Source organism: Callorhinchus milii, unplaced genomic scaffold (genome assembly GCF_018977255.1).
Source record: "Callorhinchus milii isolate IMCB2004 unplaced genomic scaffold, IMCB_Cmil_1.0 Scaffold10, whole genome shotgun sequence".
NCBI classification, from domain to species: domain Eukaryota; kingdom Metazoa; phylum Chordata; class Chondrichthyes; order Chimaeriformes; family Callorhinchidae; genus Callorhinchus; species Callorhinchus milii.
In genome coordinates, this window is record NW_024704751.1 from 7,291,804 (window position 1) to 7,311,789 (window position 19,986).

Sequence of the window (19,986 nt, forward strand, 5' to 3'; positions counted from 1 at the left end):
GGTTAACACACGGTGCAGAGTAAAGTTCCCCCCCCTCACCCCTCCCCATCACTGTCTGTGCTCGGAAACACACAGCCCAGAGCTCACATCACAAAAGCTCTTGACCCCCTCCCCCCCTGGGAAGAGACGGGGGTGGGGGGGCGTTGGGCTGAGGGGATGGGGAAGTGGGGGTGGGTGCGAGGCATCGGCGGTGGAGCGCGGGGGGTGGGGGGTTTGGTGGGGAATGGGAAGGGGCTACATCAAGGTGTTAAAAAACAATACAAATGTAACACGGATTCACACAAAGACCACAGTGGTTAACATTCACGTTTTGGGTTAGGGTTTCGAGCAGTGGGGCGGGTTATTCCACCCCCCACCCCCCCACCCTCTCCTCTCCCCCTTCCCTGTGTCTCTCTCTCCCCCACCCCCCACCCTTGCACCCCCGCCCTCACAAAACTAGCCGCCTGCTCCCGTCACCGTCCTCCCGAGAGGATTCTCCCCTGAAATTCACCATTCCCACTCCGCGCAGCATCTACCGACCACTTTACTGCTTCTTGTTCTGACTGACTTGGAGAGCGTTGATTACGCTGTTGATATTTTCTTCGGGTACCTGGAAATCAATCACACTTTCAAAACCTTCGGCACAGGAAAAAAAACACACTCACGCGTACACACACACCAAAGCATTGCCCACCCCCCACCCCCACCGCCACCACCCCAACACACACGCACACACAAAAGGAATCAATTTACAATAATAATGATAATTCCAATATTACGATTACAATCCTCGGGTAAATGCAACAACAACTTGCATTTGTACAGTACAGCGCGTAGGGGTAATACTGTCTCTGCGATCACATCAGTGACTCGGGGCTGATGACAAACTAACAAGAGGAGACATTGCTGGACAAACAACAGACCACACACAACAGCAGCTCATTGAGCAGGAAAGGTCTAGGAACGCTGGCTGCAAAAAGCGATGAGTCAGGGAATTTTTGTTTTGCACACGAGCCCAGCCCCACTGAGAGTGAATAACAAGCGGGCGGTGTAAACTCACATTGGCAAGAGAGACAGACAGACAGAGACAGACAGACAGACCGACCGACACAGAGAGAGAGAGAGAGAGAAAAAACACACACAGTGTCAGAGAGAGTGAAACAGACTAAGACGCACACATAGTGTGAGAGGGAGACCCACACACATACACAGTGTCTCACACACACACACACACAGAGTGAGAGAAAGACGTGTACACACCCTCACAGCGTGAGACCGTGAGAGACAGAAACATGCGCACACAGAGGGAGGGAGGGAGGGAGGGAGAGAGAGTAAAACCACAGCAAGCGCAGCACCCAGTGCCGTGCTGACATTCCCGGCTCACACACACAATGAGCAATGTGCTGACAGTCACTGAAGCGAGCGAGCGGGGAGCGGGGAGTAAAGCCGTACACGCAACACACACAACACATCCACGTCTTATAACTGTAACAGAAGTGGCCAACATGGACATGCGAGGATCAGCCCACCCCCCACCGCCCCTACCCCCACACAACCCACCCTCAAGCGCGGCCGCACGAGCAGGCGGGCGGGCGGGCGGTGGAGCTTACCAGGGCGTGGTCGAAGATGAAGGTGCTGATGTAGTAGGCGGGAATGTCGGCCGCGGCCAAGGGCTCAGCGATCTGAGCCACGATCCCGCACTCATCTGCCGGGGAGAGAGTCGCGCTGTTACCGTCTGCACACTCCCCCGCCCTCTCTCCCCCCGCCGCCCCTCCCCGTTACGTCCCGAGTCGTAACAACACGTAACCCCCCCCCCCACCCCGCCCCGCCCCACCCACCCACTCCCCCCACAACTCAGGGCTCGGTGCGAGCGTGGGTCACTTACCGAAGCCGAGCGGTTGGCCACCGATACGAACCATCTTCCAGAGCTCACCGGACGCGCTGGTGAACAGGAGATTGTTGGGGAACCTGGGGGAAGTGAGACAACGGCAGAGAGATAAGAGCAACAGAGCAATAATACTACTACTACTACTACTACTAATAATAATCCTTGCATTTGATATAGCGCCTTATCACGGCGACCAATCGCCAAAGCCCCATCGTTACCTCTGCTGTGTCTGCACGTCCATCACCAGGGAGATATAGCCCTCAATAAGGGAGAACGAGAAGAAGCGAATATGTCCATTGTCGTCGCAGCTCGTGGCCGAGTCCTTCATCCTGGAGACGCAACGGCACTTGGGTTATCACCGCTTCCGCTCCCCCCCCCCCAACCCCCGAGAAACCAAACCAGGTGCCAACACTCCGCACCTCACACTCCCCGCGCTAGAAAAATGTTCGACTTCCAGATCCAACGTATAACAATAATAATCCTCGCGTTTGATACAGCGCCGTATCACGTCGTCTCAAAGCGCTACCCAGGATACAGCGTAAACTGGATTGACTGCGTACTTCATGGGCGAAACACAAATAATAATTTTAATTCGCATTCGATATATACAGCGGGAGGACATCTCAGAGAGAGTCACCAAGGGATTGAACAGACAGCGTGTGCGGCTTGATTCCTATCCTGTTGCTTCAGTCTCTCCCCTTACGGTGACCCTCGGGAACTTACCCGTTGGAATAAAACATGACGTCCATGAGGAGGGTGGCTACGCTGGGCAGTGTGTCCGGGTCCAGGCTGGTCACGCAGAACTTGTTACTGGGGCTGGAGAGGGGGTGAATGACCGGCCTCTGAACTGTGTGACAGACAAGAGAACAGCAGTCGCTCATAAGGCCTTTCAGCGCAGACACCGACACCCAGTCTTGGGCGCTGTAGCCTCCACGTACGACACACCTTGCGTTTCATTCCATATGTATACGTGTGCCTCTGTGTGTGCATGTGCGTCCGTGTGAGTGAGTGAGTGAGTGAGTGAGTGAGTGAGTGAGTGAGTGAGTGAGTGAGTGAGTGAGTGAGTGCGTGCGTGCGTGAGTGAGTGAGTGAGCCTCTCTGTATGGCTCTCACTCACCTAGCTTGGGTTTGACGAACCCGTTGGTGATCCCTAAGTGGTCGGCAGCGACGGTCTCACCGTTGATGACCCTGAGGATGGTGAACTCTGCCGACAGCGTGTGGATCACCAGCGGCAGGTCTCGTTCCCGCACCTGGGGGAGGGGGGCGGGGGGGTTGAAAACGCAGCATAAAAAACCTCTCGGACCATCTCAGTCTTCACATCGCGCCTGAGGCCCTTCCTCTTCGTCTGGGCTTACCTCCTCCCAGCGCCCCCCCAACCCCCCCAACCCCATTCTACTGCTCAGCTCAGCGAGAGACGTCACACAGAGCTTCACAGAACATACTGTAAAGTGAAGTGACTGTGTGCGATTTGTGGGCGAGACGCGGCAGCCAGTTGCGCGCAGCAGCGAGAGGTTGGGGTGGGGGGGGTGGGGGTCGGGCATTGGGGGGGGGGGCGAGCTGAGCCTTACCAGGATGAAGTCGGTCTGATAGGTGGAGAGCATGAAGACAGAGATGTTGTGGTCGGCGAGGGGAGCGATGACGGATTTGGCGATCTTGGTGACCCCGATGGGCTGTGAGCTGGAGAAGCTGCCACCCCCCGACACCACGTTCAGCGCCAGCCAGGTCTCCCCCGCCACGCTCAGGAGATCGGTGACCGGCAACTCTGCAGGGGGGAGGGGGAGGGGGCGAGGGGGAGGGGGAGAGAAGCCAGCAGCTGTGTTAGTGACCGGATTTCCTTGCAAGACCGTACCGACTTGTCCGACCTCTCCACTCAGCGGGCTCCGTCTAACTCTAACTCCATGTCCCCCGCCCTGCCCACCCCACCGTCTCGAAGAGATTCGCAGAGTATAATAATGATAATAATTTCATTTGACCGTTTACTGTAAAATGACCCCCTTCTCTTCCCTCCCCCCCCCCCCCCCCAACCACCCCACCCTCCCTGCGCAGCCTTCGGCGTTTGCCTACAAACACACAGTCACTACACGTGTCAGCATGACACCAATACAGAGAGCTTGTCTTTGAGATTACTGAAAGAGGGAGAGAGACAGACAGACACACACACGCACACACAGGCACCAAGACACTCTTGGTTTGAGCCTAGAGTGTGCTCACAAACACACATGCGTGCACACACACACACACACATACACACACACACACACACACAAGTGACCTTGACCAGCTTTGAACATGGCTGTTGGGGACAAACAGTCAGCAGCTCGGGATTAGTTGACCTTTGAGAACAAATCTGACCAAAAATTAAATGAGGCAAGAAGCTAGTTAATTCAATTGATAAAATTGGATTAAAAATGGCAAAATTAGTTCAGCAATTATTAACCGGACGACATGTGACTCCCCAGCCTCACAGTCCGTCCGGCCGTCCCGTCACTGTTTACGAATGAGACGTTCGCCTACAAAAGCAGTCACTACACTGAAGTGAACCCTGTGTGGGAGACGTCTTCCTGAGTCTGAGACGCCAGGAAACGGGGTGTCAGGTCTGTGCCCGGTTGGTAATAATAATAATAATAATAATAATTCTTGCATTTGACACTAGCACCATATCACGTCTTAGCGACGTCTCAAAGCGCTTCACAAGTTATAGTGTAAAGTGAAGTGACTGCATAGTTTGCGGGCGAAACGCGGCAGCCAATTGCGCACAGCAGCGTTCCCACAAACAGTCGTGGATTGAGTGACCAAATTATTATTATTTTTAATTGCACCTCACCTCAAACCCCTTGACCCCAGCTACATCCCTGTCATACTTCCACATAGTCTCTCTGCGTCTCTCGGTCTCAACCCCTCCCTCCCTCCCCGCCATCTGATTTCTCCGCACGCCCACCTCTTAATCTGCCGGGGATGGGGGAGGGGGGGCTGTATGTGGCTCCCCGCACACTCCACACCAAGCAACTCATACAGAAATAAAGCGAGAGATTGTTTTTGGAGCGATCAGCTAACGGCCTCTCTTAAAAGCTCCTGGTTAATCCAACACTAGTAAACAATTAAATCCTTTTCCATTCCAAGTCTCAGCACCCCCTCCCCCTCACTCACTCCCACCCCCCACCTCACACACAGACACACACACACACCCTCCCAAAAACAGACCCTCCTCTGTTCTGTAATTATAGATTTAGAATCAAACAAGTTGCCAATTGTTAGTTTGGCAGCTCTTGGGAGCAAAAGCATCCCCTCGCCGCCCCCCCACAGGTCAGGGAAACGCTCCCCCCCCACTCACCCCCACCCACCCCATTTCAGTGTCGAGACATCTCAAAGCACTACCCTGGACTTTTGCTGTGAAGTGCAGTGATGGTGCGTTTTGCAGGCGGGTGACTTTTACAGGGAGATTCTTACCCCTGAGAGACAGAGAGTGTGTGACGCTTATTATAATTATGTTCTCACCCTTGAAGCCCTCCTCGTCCACGATTATAGTGTAGTCTTCGGGCGTCTCCATCAGGCTGAAGAACTTGCATCTGGAGGAACGAGAGAGAGAGAGAGAGAGTTAAGAGTGTGAGAGTGAGAGAAAGAGAGAGAGCAAGCGAAAGAGAGTGAGAGTGAGACAGTGTGTGACACTTAATAGAGAGATAGCGGCACGAGAGAGAGAAAGAGAGAGAGAAAGAGAGCGTGTGAGAGTGAGACAGAAAGCGGGAGAAAGAGAGAGAGAGAGAGAGAGAGAGAGAGAGAGAGAAACGAGAGGATGTGGGGTAGAAAGGACAGTTGAGGGTCAAACAAGACACCTAGGTTCCTGACTGACCCTGTAAGGTGGAGTGAGCATCCATGGATGGTGATGCTGTCAGTGCCTGAGGTGCGGAGGCGCTGACGGGAGCCAATTAGGAGGGTCTCGTTGACATTCAACTGGAGAAAGTTAGCTCTCGTCCAATGCCCATCACTTAATTTAAAGCGTTTTAATATTAACGAGGGATTACAAACACTGTACAACGTCTAACCACAAGATAAAGACTTTAACACTGACACCTTGCTGTTTGTACTTGCCGTCTTTCCTCTAAAATAAACTCGTCGAAGAGTCGGATTGATGAGATTGATTGGGGGGACGATTGGGGTCGAAGTGAGTGCTGTTATGGAGACATGGAGGGGAGACAGAGAGATGGGGTGGGGGGGGGGGGGTGGCGTTGGGAGATCAAAGGCGGCTATGAAAGTGGGAACGGAGGAGAGGGGGCAAGTCAGAGGAGCTTGTGAAAGCTGAGTGGACCGTGAATAAAACGGACCCCTCAATCAGTGACAGCAATGACAACTTGCATTTATACACAGCGCCCTCCCGACGCGGTTGATGAGTGGGAATGTCTGGTAGAGAGAGAGAGAGAGAGAGACTCCTGAAAAGTTTGCTGAGTTTCCTTGTGAAAGGAGCCGGTCTCACATTTCAATCCATTATTTACGTGACCCAGGTCCGTAGACTTCCTGTCCAGCCAATGCGTTATTACCGTGAACGGGTGAGCGAGCGACCCAGTTAGCGAGCGAGCGGGGGCCACGCACTACACTGACGAGGGCTGAGCCTTGAACTCTGTCCTTGCGCCAACGCAACACTGGGTTCCTTGTTCCGAACACTCATTAATTGGGAATAACAAAAGTCAGGGCAATCCTCTTAATTCCCAGAGTTTTCCGCGAGCTGCGAGGCCGTTCTAATCCCACTGTGGAATTTCCACGCAATTGGATTAACATTTTTGGGGGAATTTATATGAAGCCCACCCCTCCTCCCTCCCCCCCAAGCCCCTGCTGACGTGACTGGACACTGTGTACACCTCAGTTGCTTTAGCATCTCTTAATCAGCTCAGGACCCCTTCCTAGAACCTTACAGCACAGAAGGAGGCCATTCGGCCCACCATGCCTGTGCCGGCTCTTTGAAAGAGCGACCAACTCGTCGGCTGGGTGCCAGGCTCTGCCACTGTTAAGCGCTCCAAGACTCTGCCCACGTTGTTGTTGTTGATGATGATGTCCCACTCCCCCACAGCCTTGCAATTTTTTTTTTCTTTTCCGGTAAATATCCACTTCCCTCCCTCCCGCCCACACATTCCCTGCGGCAATTTCCCAGGAACCAGAGAGAGAAAAACAGCCTCGTGGACAAAACGACACCCGAGTTGTTTGGAGTGGACAAAGGTGGTGAAGTGTCGTGTTGGGAAACTTCAGATGCGGAGTGTCAGCCTGGCTCAGCTGCGCTCTCTCTCACTCTCTCTCTCTCTCTGGGTCTGAATCCCACACCCCCACCACCCCCCCCACCACAACCCCATGTTCAAGTCCAGGCTGATGCTCCGGTGCAGTGCTGGGGGGCCAGGGGAGGAGGAGGAGGGGAGAGGGTGAGGCCGCAGCATCGCCTGAGTGCGTCACACGCCAGACACACACACGCACTCACCCACGCCAACTCCGCTTGGAATTAATTTCGTAGAACGAGTTAGGTTCACGTGCAGCCCTCGAGGGTCTAGCCCAGGCTGGCACCAGCCAAACCGACTAAATATAGGGCCTCTGGCACTGGCTCCGGCTGTTTACTCTCTCAGGCTCCACGTTTCCTCCAATAGCCGAGAGGGCAAAGACAACACCCAACGTAAATGAGCACAACACCCAATGCAACGGGGTGGTGGGGGAGGAGTGGAGGGGGGGAGTGGGGGTGGTGGTCAGGGGCAGAAGAGCCACAGATTTTAATCCATCTGGTCTGTTGCTCCGAGTTGTGGGTCAGCCTGGCTCAATGGTAGCTCTCTCTCGCCTCTAAGTCAGAAGCTTGTGGGTTCAAGCCCCACCCTCGAGACTTAGAATCACACAGTCTAATCTGATGCTCCATTGCAGTGCTGGGGGGCGTGTTGCTTTGTCGGAGGTGTCATCCTTCGGGTGAGACGTAACACCGCGCTCCTCGTCTGCCTGTTCGGGTGGACGTTAAAAGATTCCATGGAGCTGTTCGGAAAGAGAAGGGAATTCCTCTCTCCTGGTGTCCTGGCCAATATTCCCCCCCCCCCCACCAATAAAATCCCCCCCAAATAAAATAAAATAAAAAGTTGATCTCAGCGCTCAGCCCCCCTTTTGCAGGGTTAACGGGAGCCGAGTGAGACAAGTTTTGTGGTTCCCACTTGGGGATTACCGTTGACCCTGGGTTTGGAAGGAGCGGGGGTGGGATGGGCGTCGGTGGGTGGGTCGGGTGGGGGGGTGGAGCAGAGAGCTGAGGGGCACAGGGGCACTGGGCGAGGACAGAGCCAGGCAGCCATGTGTCTGGGCGGAGACTGATGGGCAGCCTGTTCAGCTGTGGCACCGAACGGTTTATCTAACAAAAGCTACGCTGACAAAGCCGGAGCTGTGAAGGCAAAGAGATTATTGTTACTGTTTGCACTTCCAGAACTTGTTCCTTTCTATTCCCAAACTCTCCGCAAAGTTTTACATCACCGGCCTGGCTCCAAGCGAAAGCACTTTGCAGGATATACAGTATTATGTGGGCGAAACGCGGCAGCCAATTGCGGAAAGCAGCGTCTCAGAAACAGTCGTGGATTGAGTGACCGCATTTTTTGGGGTTGGGTGGGGGGCGGGAGGCGGGGGGGGGAATACACAAGTCACTACACTTTACAGTATATCCTGTGAAGCGCTTTGAGATGTCTCAACGACGTGATAAAGGGCTATATTAGATGCAAGGATTATTAGTATTATTTATTATTATTATTATTGTTATTCATCTCTTCTGACCCCAAAGGCAAGAGAGAGCGAGAGCGACTGAATGCTGAACGATGAGAGCCGTCTGTGTAGTTTGGTGTCTGTGCTCTCGGACCGAATCTCTCACACTTTGGCATCAACAGCCTTTTCTCACGTCTAAAAATATTGCGGCCACAGATGAATCATCTGCAAATAGCTCCAGTTATTTTTACAGTAAAACGGTTTCACTGCATATTACACAAGTTATTGTAGGAATATATTAAAAAAAGACGCAAATCACAATTAATGGGTAATACTCCTGAAAATTCATTCCAGTGAGAATGTGTGTGTGTGTGGTGGTGGGGGGCGGTGAGTTTGACTGTCTCTCTTTCCTCTCTCTCTCCCCTTCACCTCTCTCTCGCTCTCTCTCTCTCCTTTGCTCTTCTCCTCCCTCTCTCCTTCACTCGCTCACTCCTTCGCTCTTTCTCTCCTCTGTCTCTCCCCGCTCCTTGCTCTCTCTTTCTCCTCTTCTTCAATCTCTCTCCACTGCTCGGCTCTCTGTCTCCTTCTCTCTATCTCCTCTCCCTCTGCCTCTCCCAATCCCCCCCCCCGGGGAGAGACAGAGACCAATTACGGTCCCACCTGAGATGATCTCCCAATGGGAGGTTGGAGCCAGGGACCTTTGTGTGTTGAGATAATAATCCTTGCATTTGATGGGAGATGTCTCACTGCGCTTCACAGAATATACTGTAAAGTGGGTTGACTGTGTATTTCGTGGGCGAAACGCGGCAGCCAATTGCGCACAATGACTTTCATCGCAGATTCCACGTTGGCTACAGGATCTGTAGCCCCCCCCCCCCATCAAACCCACCACTACTCTCCCCCCCGCGCCCCCCACCCAACCACCCCGGTGGCTGTGTGGAGATGATCCGTCTTAAAAGGGAACATTCCTTTGGGTGGTAAAAGGAGAGCATTCGATATAAATACCTCCCCCGGAGTTGCTGACCACACCACTCTCTCTCTATTCTGCTCCACTCATGCAGAGATGGGGTGGTGGTGGTGGGTGGTGGGGGGGGGGTAGGGGGGGCATTTCCCCAATTGGGTTTTGGAACTCTATCGGGGCTTGTCCCAGACCGGCCAACATGGCCTTCTCTGTGCTGTAAATTATCCTGTGCATGCAAAGTGTTGTAAATTCTAACAATAATAATCCTTGCATTTGGTGTAACGCCTTTCATGTTGGGAGGACGTCTGAAAGCGCTTCACAGGCTACGTTGTAAAGTGTAGTGACTGGATTATTTTGTGGGCGAACATGGCAGCCAGTTTACGCGCAGCAGTGTCCCACAAACAACCGTGGAGCGAGAAACCGACTTTATTTGGTGGGGTGGGTGGGGGGGAGTGGGGGGGAGAGAGATTGTCGGTCATGACAACAGGAGAGAGAAACTCCATTCTCTTTCCGAACAGCGCCGCGGAATATTTAACGTCCACCTGAACAGGCGGACGCGGCAGCTCGGTTTAACGTCTCGTGCGAGTAAGAGTGAGGACAGTAAAAACGCCAGCGTCAGAGGAAGAGGCCGAGAATGGCAACGGGATGATTATCGTAGCCCTGTAGGAATCTGTCTCCTTTCTATTGTTTGCGAACTGACAAGTCATCCGTCTCACTTTCTATCACGTTTACCACAAGCCTGCCCTTTGGCCACTTTCAATACAATAACAGCTCAGCATAATTGTGCACACACACACACACATACACACGCACACACATACACAGCAAAACTCCTGATAACTCATCGTTCCAGGGGGAAAAGGGCTCAGTGACCAGTTATCAGGAGCAGCGAGTTAGGCATTTGTATAAATACGTTTCGCCCACAAAATGCACAGTCAATCCATTCTACAATGCAATCTGTAAAGCGCTTTGAGACGTCTCAATGACGTGATAAGGCACTATATCCCGCCCACCTCACCATCGGTGCCCAGGCCTTCAGCCTTTCTGTCCCCACCCCATGGAAGTCCATCCCATCTTCCCGTTGCCTCGCTCCCTCCCTCGCCTCCTTCAAGTCGCGTCTCAAAACCCGCCTCTTCGACCGAGCCTTCGGTCACCCCCCCCGCCCCCCCCCCCCGCAGCTCGGGTCCACCTCCCGGGTCTGCCCGGGGCCTTGGGACGTCCTCCCGACAAGAAAGGCGCTGTGCAAATGTAATTTTGCAGTGCATATCAAATGCAAGGATTATTATTATTATTATTACACGTAAATAATTGCAGTGGAGGTATTGACGGCAAGACGATTAAGTGGGTTAGTGACAAGTTAAGACAGGGGCGAGTTGTCGGTTTAATGTAAAACTGAAGAAGTTAACGTTATTCCCGATGGAGCAGGGTTTGGGTAATGTATCCGTGCGCTGCGCCAGGCTGGGCTTGTGATAAACTAAACAAAGCTGGCTCCATTTCTCTTTCTTAAAACCCAAGAAAAAAAAACTTGCAGCTGCTTTACATAAACAAACTAACACATTGTCAAATGGGTTTTGTATCAGAGAAGCGATTCTCCTCTGTTTGCAATCAGCAGGAGGTGGGAGTGTGTGTGTGGGGGGAGTGGGGGGGGTCAGTGTGCACTGAGGATGAGTTGCATTTCTGCTTTGGCAGGTAAGAGACAGAGAGAGAGACAGAGAGAGAGAGAGAGAGAGATAGAGATCCAGAGAGAGAGATAGAGATCCAGAGAGAGAGAGAGAGATCCAGAGAGAGAGAGATCCAGAGAGAGGGAGGGAGAGATACAGAGAGAGACAGAGAGTCAAGGAGAGGGAGAGATACAGGAGTGGGGCAGATACAGAGGGGAGAGAGATACAAAGAAGGAGAGATGAGGAGAGATACAGAGAGAGAGGGGGGGGGGGGGGGGGGAGAAGATACAGAGAGAGGGGGAGAGATACAGAGAGAGAGGGGGAAAAAATACAGAGGGGGAGGGAGAGAGATATTGAGAGAGGTAATAGAGAGAGGGAGAGGGGAGGTGGGAGAGAAAGAGAGAGAGAGACAGAGACAGAGAGAGAAAGAGACCGAGAGATACACAGTAGAGAGCAATATATAGATCGAGAGACAGAGAACGAGAGGAGGGGCACAGAGATCAAGGTTTGTGCAGAAAAAAATCAGATATAACCCCAGAAAACAGACAATACAAAAAGAATAAGGTGTCTCTCCACTCCCCACACACACTCTCTCATTCTCTCCTCCAAATACAGCAGAGGTCAGACTGATACAAACAAAGAACATTAATAGATAAATAGATAGATGGACATACACTGTATATATTTCTTTATATAAAAATAAGTGTTGATCGATCAATAAAATAAATCTCACCCTTCCTGGGGGTGTGGGGGTGGGGGGTGGTCGTTGGAGGAGGATGTATTTGGAGGGATTTTTTTTAAATCATCTGATTTGGATGAATTATGATTTAAAATTTGAATTATATATATACGTAGGGTTTATAGATATTATTTTTTAACACAAAAACATCTGAAAGTTCCCTTTTTTATTAAAAAAAACACAATATGTGCATTTTCTCTCTCTCCTCCCCCCCCCCCCCCCACCCACCACCCACCCCCTCCCCTTCTCTGTCAGCAAAATATTCTGTGTCTGACATTGGATTCAAACAAAGACAGTAAAAGTATAGATGAACGAGAAGAAAACCTTATACTGCATAACAATTGCAGAAGATCGTGGCTTCTCCTTCTCTCCCATTATATCAGATATAAATATACATCGAAGCAAAACAAATACATTCAAATCAGAATGTGAGTGTGTGTCTGTCTGTGGGTGTGGGGGTTGGTGTGTGTGGTGGGGGGGGGGGGTGGGTGTGTGTGTGTGTGTGGGGGTGTGGGTGTGGGTGTGTGTGTGTGGGTGTGTGTGTGTGGGGGGGGGGTGGGGTGTGTGTGTGGGGGGGGGTGGGTGTGTGGGGGGGGGTGTGGGGGTGTGTGGGGTGGGGGTGTGTGTGGGGGGGGGGTGTGGGTGTGTGGTGTGGGGGGGGGTGGGGTGTGTGTTGGTGTGTGTGTGGGGGGGGGGGGTGTGGGGGGTGGGTGTGTGTGTGTGGGGGGGGGGTGTGGGGGTGTGTGTGTGTGGTGTGTGTGGGTGGTGTGTGGGGGTGTGTGTGTGTGTGGGGTGGTGTGTGGGGGGGTGGTGTGGGGTGTGGTGGTGGTGGGGGGGGGTGGGTGTGGGGGGGGGTGGTGGGTGTGGGGGGGTGGGGTGGGTGTGTGTGGGGGGTGGGTGTGGGGGGGGGGGTGGGTGGGGGGGGGTGGGTGTGGGTGGTGTGGTGTGTGGGGGGGGGTGTGGGGGGAGGGTGTTTACGTGGTTTGTGTGCGAGAATGTGGTTTGTGGGTGTGGGTGGTTTTTGTGTGTGTGGTTTATGTGGGGGGTTTATTGTGTGTATGTGGTCTGTGTGTGTGTGTGGTCTGTGTATGGGTGTATGTGGCCTGTGTGTGTGTGTATGTGGCCTGTGTGTGTGTGTATGTGGCCTGTGTGTGTGTGTGTGTATGTGGCCTGTGTGTGTGTGTATGTGGCCTGTGTGCGTGTGTGTGTATGTGGCCTGTGTGTGTGTGTGTATGTGGTCTGTGTGTGTGGTCTCTCTGTGTGTGTATGGGTGTGGTGTCTGTGGTGTGTTGTATGGTTGTGTGTATGTGATTGGTTGGTGTGTGCATGTGGTCTGTGTGTGTGTATATGTGGTCTGTGTGTGTGTATATGTGGTCTGTGTGTGTGTATGTGGTCTGTGTGTGTGTATATGTGGTCTGTGTGTGTGTATGTGGTCTGTGTGTGTGTATGTGGTCTGTGTGTGTGTATGTGGTCTGTGTGTGTGTATGTGGTCTGTGTGTGTGTATGTGGTCTGTGTGTGTGTATGTGGTCTGTGTGTGTGTATGTGGTCTGTGTGTGTGTATATGTGGTCTGTGTGTGTGTATGTGGTCTGTGTGTGTGTATGTGGTCTGTGTGTGTGTATGTGGTCTGTGTGTGTGTATCCTTTTTAATGACTATTTCTTTGTTGGTGTCAGTAAACAAGTTGCTTTGGCCACAGACGCGCTGTCACTGTCACTGAGGGGGGCAGAGGGGGGTTTGTGTGTGGGGGGGGGGGGGCAGAGGGGGGTTGTGGGGGGGGGGGGGAGCCGGGGGGGGGGGGTTGGGGGGAGCAGTTTCAGTGCAAAGGGGAGTAATGAGAGTCAGTGCGGGTTTCTGATCCAAACCTCAGCTGAAGGGATACACACAGAGAAACAATGTAACACTGAGAGATTTCTCTCTCTGAGTCTCTCTCTCTGCCCCCTCTCCCCCTCTCTGCCCCCCCTCTCCCTGCCCCTCTCCCTGCCCCCTCTCCTGCCCCCCCTCTCCCTGCCCCCCTCTCCCTGCCCCCCTCTCCCTGCCCCCTCTCCCTGCCCCCCCTCTCCCCCTCTTTGCCCCCTCTCTGCCCCCTCTCCCCCTCTCTGCCCCCCACCCCTCTCTCCCTCTTTACCCCCTCTCCCTCTCTCTGTGCCCCCCCTCTCTTTCTCTCTTACCCCCCTCTCCCCCTCTTTCTCTCTGCCCTCCCCCCTCTCTGCCCCTCTCTTTCTCATGGCCCCCCCTCTCCCCCCCCTCTCTCTACCCCCCCTTTCCCCTCCTCTCTCTCCTCTCACCCCCCCCCCAACTCTCTCTCTGTCTGTCCACCAATCGGTTTCTAACAGCAGCTCCAATCGAGGTCCCCAAATTAAAGGCCGATCTATGGAACCATTCCTCATTGCTCCCTTCTCTCCCCTTTTCCCCTTTTCCCCACCTCCTAAAAAAAACAATTCCAACTTTAATCTTCCACTTCTCTCTCTCTCTCTCTCTCTCTGTGTCTCTCCCCCACCACAAGAACAATACACACACACACAGAACTTTTTTTTGGGGGGGAGAGATCTTTCATATTGTAGATCAATAATAAAGATATTACACACAACACACACAGAGAGAGAGAGAGAGAGAGAGCAAAGCAATTGACAATGAACGTCTCACTGGAGGGAGAGAGAGAGAGAGAGACAGAGAAGAGAGAAAAAAAAGAGGGGAAGGTTCGTGCACTTAATCTGTGCTTTCAACTCCCCCTTTTCTTTACCTGCGATGCAATGACATTTTGCGCAAAAAAACAAAAATGCAAGAAATTCCACACAAAAGCAGAGAGAAAAATGCAAAGGAAAGACAGTTATTGACCACCCCCCAAACCCCCCAACCAACCCCCCCCCCCAACCCCTCTCCCTTGTGTGTGTGTGTGTGTGTGGGGGGGGGGATTTTTTTTCCTCCCCTTTTGCATTTCTGAATTGCTTTCTCTCTCTCTTTCTCTCTCTCTCTCTTTGCAATAAATATGTGCAACTCACCTCGTCTTTGAAGGCAGGAAAGCGAGCTTTATTAATGCGTGGGTAAAGAGTTGGATCCCTTCTTTCACTATACTCGCCACTTTCAGCCTGTGTTCCAAAATATGCAGCTCCATTTTTTTTCCTCCTCATCTGTGGACCATCTAGTTGGGAGAGATTATGGGGTTTTTTTTTTGCAACAAGAGGGGAGAGAGAGAGAGAAGAGAGAGCAAGATATATATATATAGAGAGAGAGAGAGAGAGGGGGGAGGTAGGGAGAGAGAGAGAGAGAGAAAATGCAAGAGAAAATAATAAATATCTATATATATATCAAATTTAGGATAAAAACACCTTTTTTGTGGCTTTGCCCTGACTACCCACTACTTGATCAGCGAAAAAAACATTTAAAGGGGGAAGAGGGAGAGAGAGAGAGAGACAGAGAGAGAGAGAGAGGTAGAAGGGAGGAGGAGAAATAGGAGAAGGAGGAGGGAGAAAGATGAGAGAGAGAGAAAAATAAGAGAGAGAGAGAGAGAGAAGGCAGTTTGCACACTGCTGAAACCAGCAGAAGTCGCTGTAACCAGACAGCGAGTCACAGTATAACCAACATTACCACTCAGTTACCCAGGTCTCCAACACATGTGCTCTTAGCAGCCTGGGAATTGTAGTCCCCACACACACACACACATACATACATACATACATACATACATGCACGCACACACACACCCACACACCTTTTGACCAGCTTGTTGTCTGGCACAAGCAGACCACCCATCACGGTTGCTCAAGAGCATCCAAACCAAGCTGAGGATTCCCCGCCCTCCCGCGGACATCCCAGCCGTGGGTTGTCGGAGTGGAATGCGCGCACACGCACGCGCACGCACACGCACGCGCGCTCTCTCTCTCTCTCCCTCCCTCCCTCCCTGGAGGGACGCATCCCGCTTACCTGATTCCGCAAGGTATTACGCGCAGGGGTTGGCAAGAGCCGAGGCTTGGGGGAGGGCGGGTGGGCACGACCCCAGAGTGTGCACTTTGGGGTGACTGCTGGAGTCTATAACCAGCTAAAACCGCATAGCTGACCCCTGGTATCGCCAGGCTGTCCGGGTACGCTTTCCACCGCCCCCCGCTTGTCCAGCTAGGACCACCCCACCCATTAGTGCTTTGGCTTGCAGGGTTAACAGGAGATGAGTGGGGTGACTCCCTGCCCCCAGCGACTGGTCAACTCATTACTGCAACGTTGCCACTCAGTTACTCGGGGCTTTCAACAGCCAGCACTGAGCTCTGAGACTTGTCGATCCCCCCCCCCCACCACCCCATTTATTTTATTGGGAAGTGCGGCGTGAAGAGGGGGGAAAGAATCACCACAGGAGGCTACGCACTCCGTCGCCGCGTTTCACCCACAAAACTCACGGTTGCTACACTTCACCTGCGAAGTGGTTCGTGACCACCCCCCCCCCCCACCGACCCCCGACCTGGGGCTGTAATCAAATGCAAGGATGAGCATTATTATAAAACAGCAGACCGCAATGAAAAACTGTCATTACAACAACAACAACAACAACAACCACAACCGATTACATTCGTGTAGAGCCTTTCACAAGGTGCTGGATAGTCAGGGATTTGGACCCGAGTTGGGGGTTGGGTGGGGGTGTTGGTGGAGGGTAGGGGTAGGAGGGTGACTGAATGTGCGAATTGCAACATCCATTTAATTATTATATATAAAATAAAGTTTGGGAACGATCGCCGCTGCCGGTGTTCTCCTGAGGCACTTTGACCGCATCACCAGGCTCCCTAATCCGTCCTCTGTTTTTTTGGTGAAACGTCTCTGCTTTAAACCAGTCACCACTTGAGCTGCCTCGAAAACAACAACCCTCCCCCACGGTATGAGGTCACTTAGCATCCGAGCACAGAGCAAGCGAGTGTGCGAGGGAGAGAGAGAGGAATGAAAGCCAGTCCGTGTGCTTTTCCATCATATCTGCAGCATTTAACACGAATCTATCTCTAGTGTCAACCCATTTCCAGTCTCGCAATTTGCAAAAGCATACGGTTTATTGTGCGTCCGGCAGATTTCACGTACAGGGCGGTGTGTCGCATTTGCTTGCAACAAAAAAAAATCTACACAGTCACTCCACTTTACAGTTAACCCCATGAAGCGCTTTGAGGCATCCTCCCAACACAAAAGCGCCGTTTCGAATTATGATTGTTATAATAATAATCCTTGTATTTGATGTAACGCCTTATCACGTTATTGAGATGTCTCAAAGGGCTTCACAGCATATACCGAGTGAGTGATTGCGCATTTTGTGGGTGAAACGCAGCAGCCAATCGCGTACAGCAGTGTCCCACAAACAGTCGTGGATTCGGTGACGTAATTTTTTGGGATGGATTATTAACCCCCGGAAAGCGATCATCTGATCGACTGACAACCAGGTTCCTACTCATTGCCGGGTAAACAGAGATGCGTGGAGTGAGGAAACCTGTCTAAGGTTTCCCTGCACAGGAATCAAACTCGGGCCCTGAAAAGCCAGGATCTCGGTAGTAAAGTCTCATCTGAAGGATGGCGTCTCTGGCAATGCAACAACAGCAACAAATTATACTTGTATCGCGCCCTTCATTTTGGAAAGACGTCCCAGTGTGCTGGACAACCAGGGGTTTGGAATCCGAGCTGGGCGTTGGTGTCCAGAGGGGTGGAGGGCAGGGTGGTGGGGGTGGGAGGGTGGCCAAGGGCATGGTCAAAGAGGAAGGTCTCGAAGGCGGGAAATGAAGGAGGCAAGAGAGGTGGTGAGGCAGAGGGATCGCGGGATAGTTTCAGAGTGTGAGGGCAGAGATGCTGAGTGCCCGACCACCAGTGGTGGGATGGGAAGTGTGGGGTACCTGAAGCAGGTATCACTCCCCCCCGGCACAGTGCTCACTGCGAGCTCACATTCCCCAACATAGGGGCTCGAACCCATTGACCCGGAGTCTTGGAGGTGAGCAAACCAGCGAGCAACGCAGGACCCAACAATCAACCCTTTGCTTTGTCGATCGCTTGTGAGATACTGCTGTGTGGCGAACAGCTCACACGTGAAGAGAGAGCCAGATAGGCAAACGTGATAATAGATGCAATCATACATGTGTCACGAAGCAATAGCACAGCAACCTTGAGCTGAAGTTTTAGATTAACTTCCCCTCTTCCCCACCCCCACACTCTCTATATTTGCCCTTTTGAACTTACAATCTAAGTTCGCCGCAAGAAAGGATTCGTTGGCCGGGGGGAAAAAAAATACCCTACAGCTGTGGGTCCCGCTCCAATCACTGAATATTCCGGCTCAGTTTAAACCGCAACGTTTTCCCAATCTTTTCTTTTTACCTCCCGCTCCGATTCATTTATTTATTTGGTTCCTTCTGGAGCACGGAACACAGGATCATACAAATTACAGCTCAGAGAGAGAGAGGATATTTGCAACATCCCTCATGCCTGTGCTAGTGTTTGCTCCCCCCCCCCACACACAGCACCGAACAGGCAGAAATCCCCCTCCGTTTAACATCTTATTCCCCGGAGGAGGCCAGCCAGCCTCGAATAAAATATAGTGAGAAGCACTATCCACCCCTGCACACCGTCCCGTCCCCCCCCCCCCCCACCACTGCTCTGGAGCATCATCCTCGACTGACAACACAAGTGCCGTCGTGGATCTATGAGCTCGCAACCTCACACCCCAGAGGCGAGAGCGCTACCGCCTGAGCCAGCAACAAATTACATTTGCACAGCGCCCTTTCAGGTCGGGAGGATGTCTCAAGGTGTTGGGACAGTCAGGGATTCGGACCCGAGCTGGGGTGTTGGGTTCAGGAGGGGTGGAGGGCAGCGGTTAGGAGGGTGACTGAAGGCACGGTCGAAGAGGAGGGTCTTGAAGAAGGCGAGACAAAGGAGTTGTGGGATGGAGTTCCAAAGGGTGGGGAGCAGGAAGGGTGAAAGCCCGACCATCGAGGGCGGGGTGGGTCACAGCTGGCAGTCAGACTGACAACGCCGAGGTCTGAGATTCAGAAATGACTCAGCCAAACCTTGATGCAATTGTGCACAGATGAAAGATAGTGCAGCTCAAACAACAATCATTCCCATTTGTAGGTTTGGGTTTTACAGCTTTTAACATTTTTACTTCGTTAATGTTTAACCGAGAAGCACTCTCCTTGTTGGAGGGCACTTCAAACCCATTCTGTCTGGCCCCCGTTCACACATGCTAAGCCTCTCGCAGAGCTGCTCAGCAATCACCAAGCAGGGATTAAAGCAAGCGGGCGGGTGGAGGGGGTAGGGGAATTTGGGGGTCCAGGGCAAAAGAGACTTTTGAACGGGTAGATCTTTGGGGGTGGAGGAGGGGTTAGGGCGGAGGTGCTCGAAGGTTTTCAGAGGGAGGGGAGAGGGGATCTGATATCAATTTGCCCCCCATCACCACTGCGATTGGCTGACTCAGTATATAAAACGTGTTCGTCCCATTGCATCAAAGAGAAGGCGAGGATGAGGAAGGTGTCACTCGTTCTGCTCATGGAGAAAGCAAGTGAGAGGACCCAAAGTTTGATTACCGGGCAAATTTCCTTACTCCACACGCCTCTGTTTACTGAGCGGTAAATAGGTACCCAGTTATCAAGTCGATTGGCGGAAATCTTTTCCGGGGGTAATAATCCCTTCAATTGCAAATGGCTGCCGGGTTTCATCTACAAAAGGACAGTCATCCCACTTTACAACATAACTTGTGAAACGCTTTGAGATGTCTCAACGATGTGATAAGGCGCGATATAAAATGCAACATTATTATATATCATTAAGTCCCACTATAAGCTCCGAACAACAACAATCCATCACAGTAGCAAAGAAAGCAGCCTTTGACCCCTCCCCACCCACCCACCACACCGAGACGTTTAAAGTAGAATTGAGCTTTGAGATTCAAAGCAAACATCGCAACCGTTGGCTCGAGTTCAGAGCCTGTACATATTGCACTTTATAAACTACAGCGAGCACAATAACTCGGTTACAGTGAGTTGCAGTGAATACAGCCTACACAGCAACTTCATTCAAGGACGACTCCCCCCTTATTGCTGCGTCACTGACAAACATA

At 52.2% G+C, this 19,986-nt stretch overlaps 1 protein-coding gene across 1 annotated transcript; it reads right to left on the minus strand.

Moving 5' to 3' along the window:
* Window positions 1-399: 399 nt before the first annotated feature.
* castor2 (cytosolic arginine sensor for mTORC1 subunit 2) lies at window positions 400-15,127 on the minus strand. The gene is made up of 9 exons (XM_042338639.1): window positions 14,924-15,127; window positions 5,363-5,433; window positions 3,436-3,629; window positions 2,985-3,117; window positions 2,591-2,714; window positions 2,086-2,196; window positions 1,865-1,947; window positions 1,590-1,684; window positions 400-589 (listed from the first exon to the last, which is right to left on the minus strand). The coding sequence occupies exons 1-9, from the start codon at window positions 15,034-15,036 to the stop codon at window positions 524-526; spliced, it is 990 nt and encodes a 329-aa protein (XP_042194573.1). The 5' UTR covers window positions 15,037-15,127; the 3' UTR covers window positions 400-523.
* Between the last annotated feature and the right edge of the window lie 4,859 nt (window positions 15,128-19,986).

Coding starts and splice junctions, on each gene's coding strand:
- castor2 (XM_042338639.1), bottom strand. CDS start 15,036: ATGGAGCTGCATATTTTGGAACACAGGCTGAAAGTGGCGAGTATAGTG. Junction 3,118..3,435: donor ATCAGACCGACTTCATCCTG/GTAAGGCTCAGC, acceptor CCCCTCCCCCAG/GTGCGGGAACGAGACCTGCC. Junction 2,197..2,590: donor GTCATGTTTTATTCCAACGG/GTAAGTTCCCGA, acceptor TTGCGTCTCCAG/GATGAAGGACTCGGCCACGA.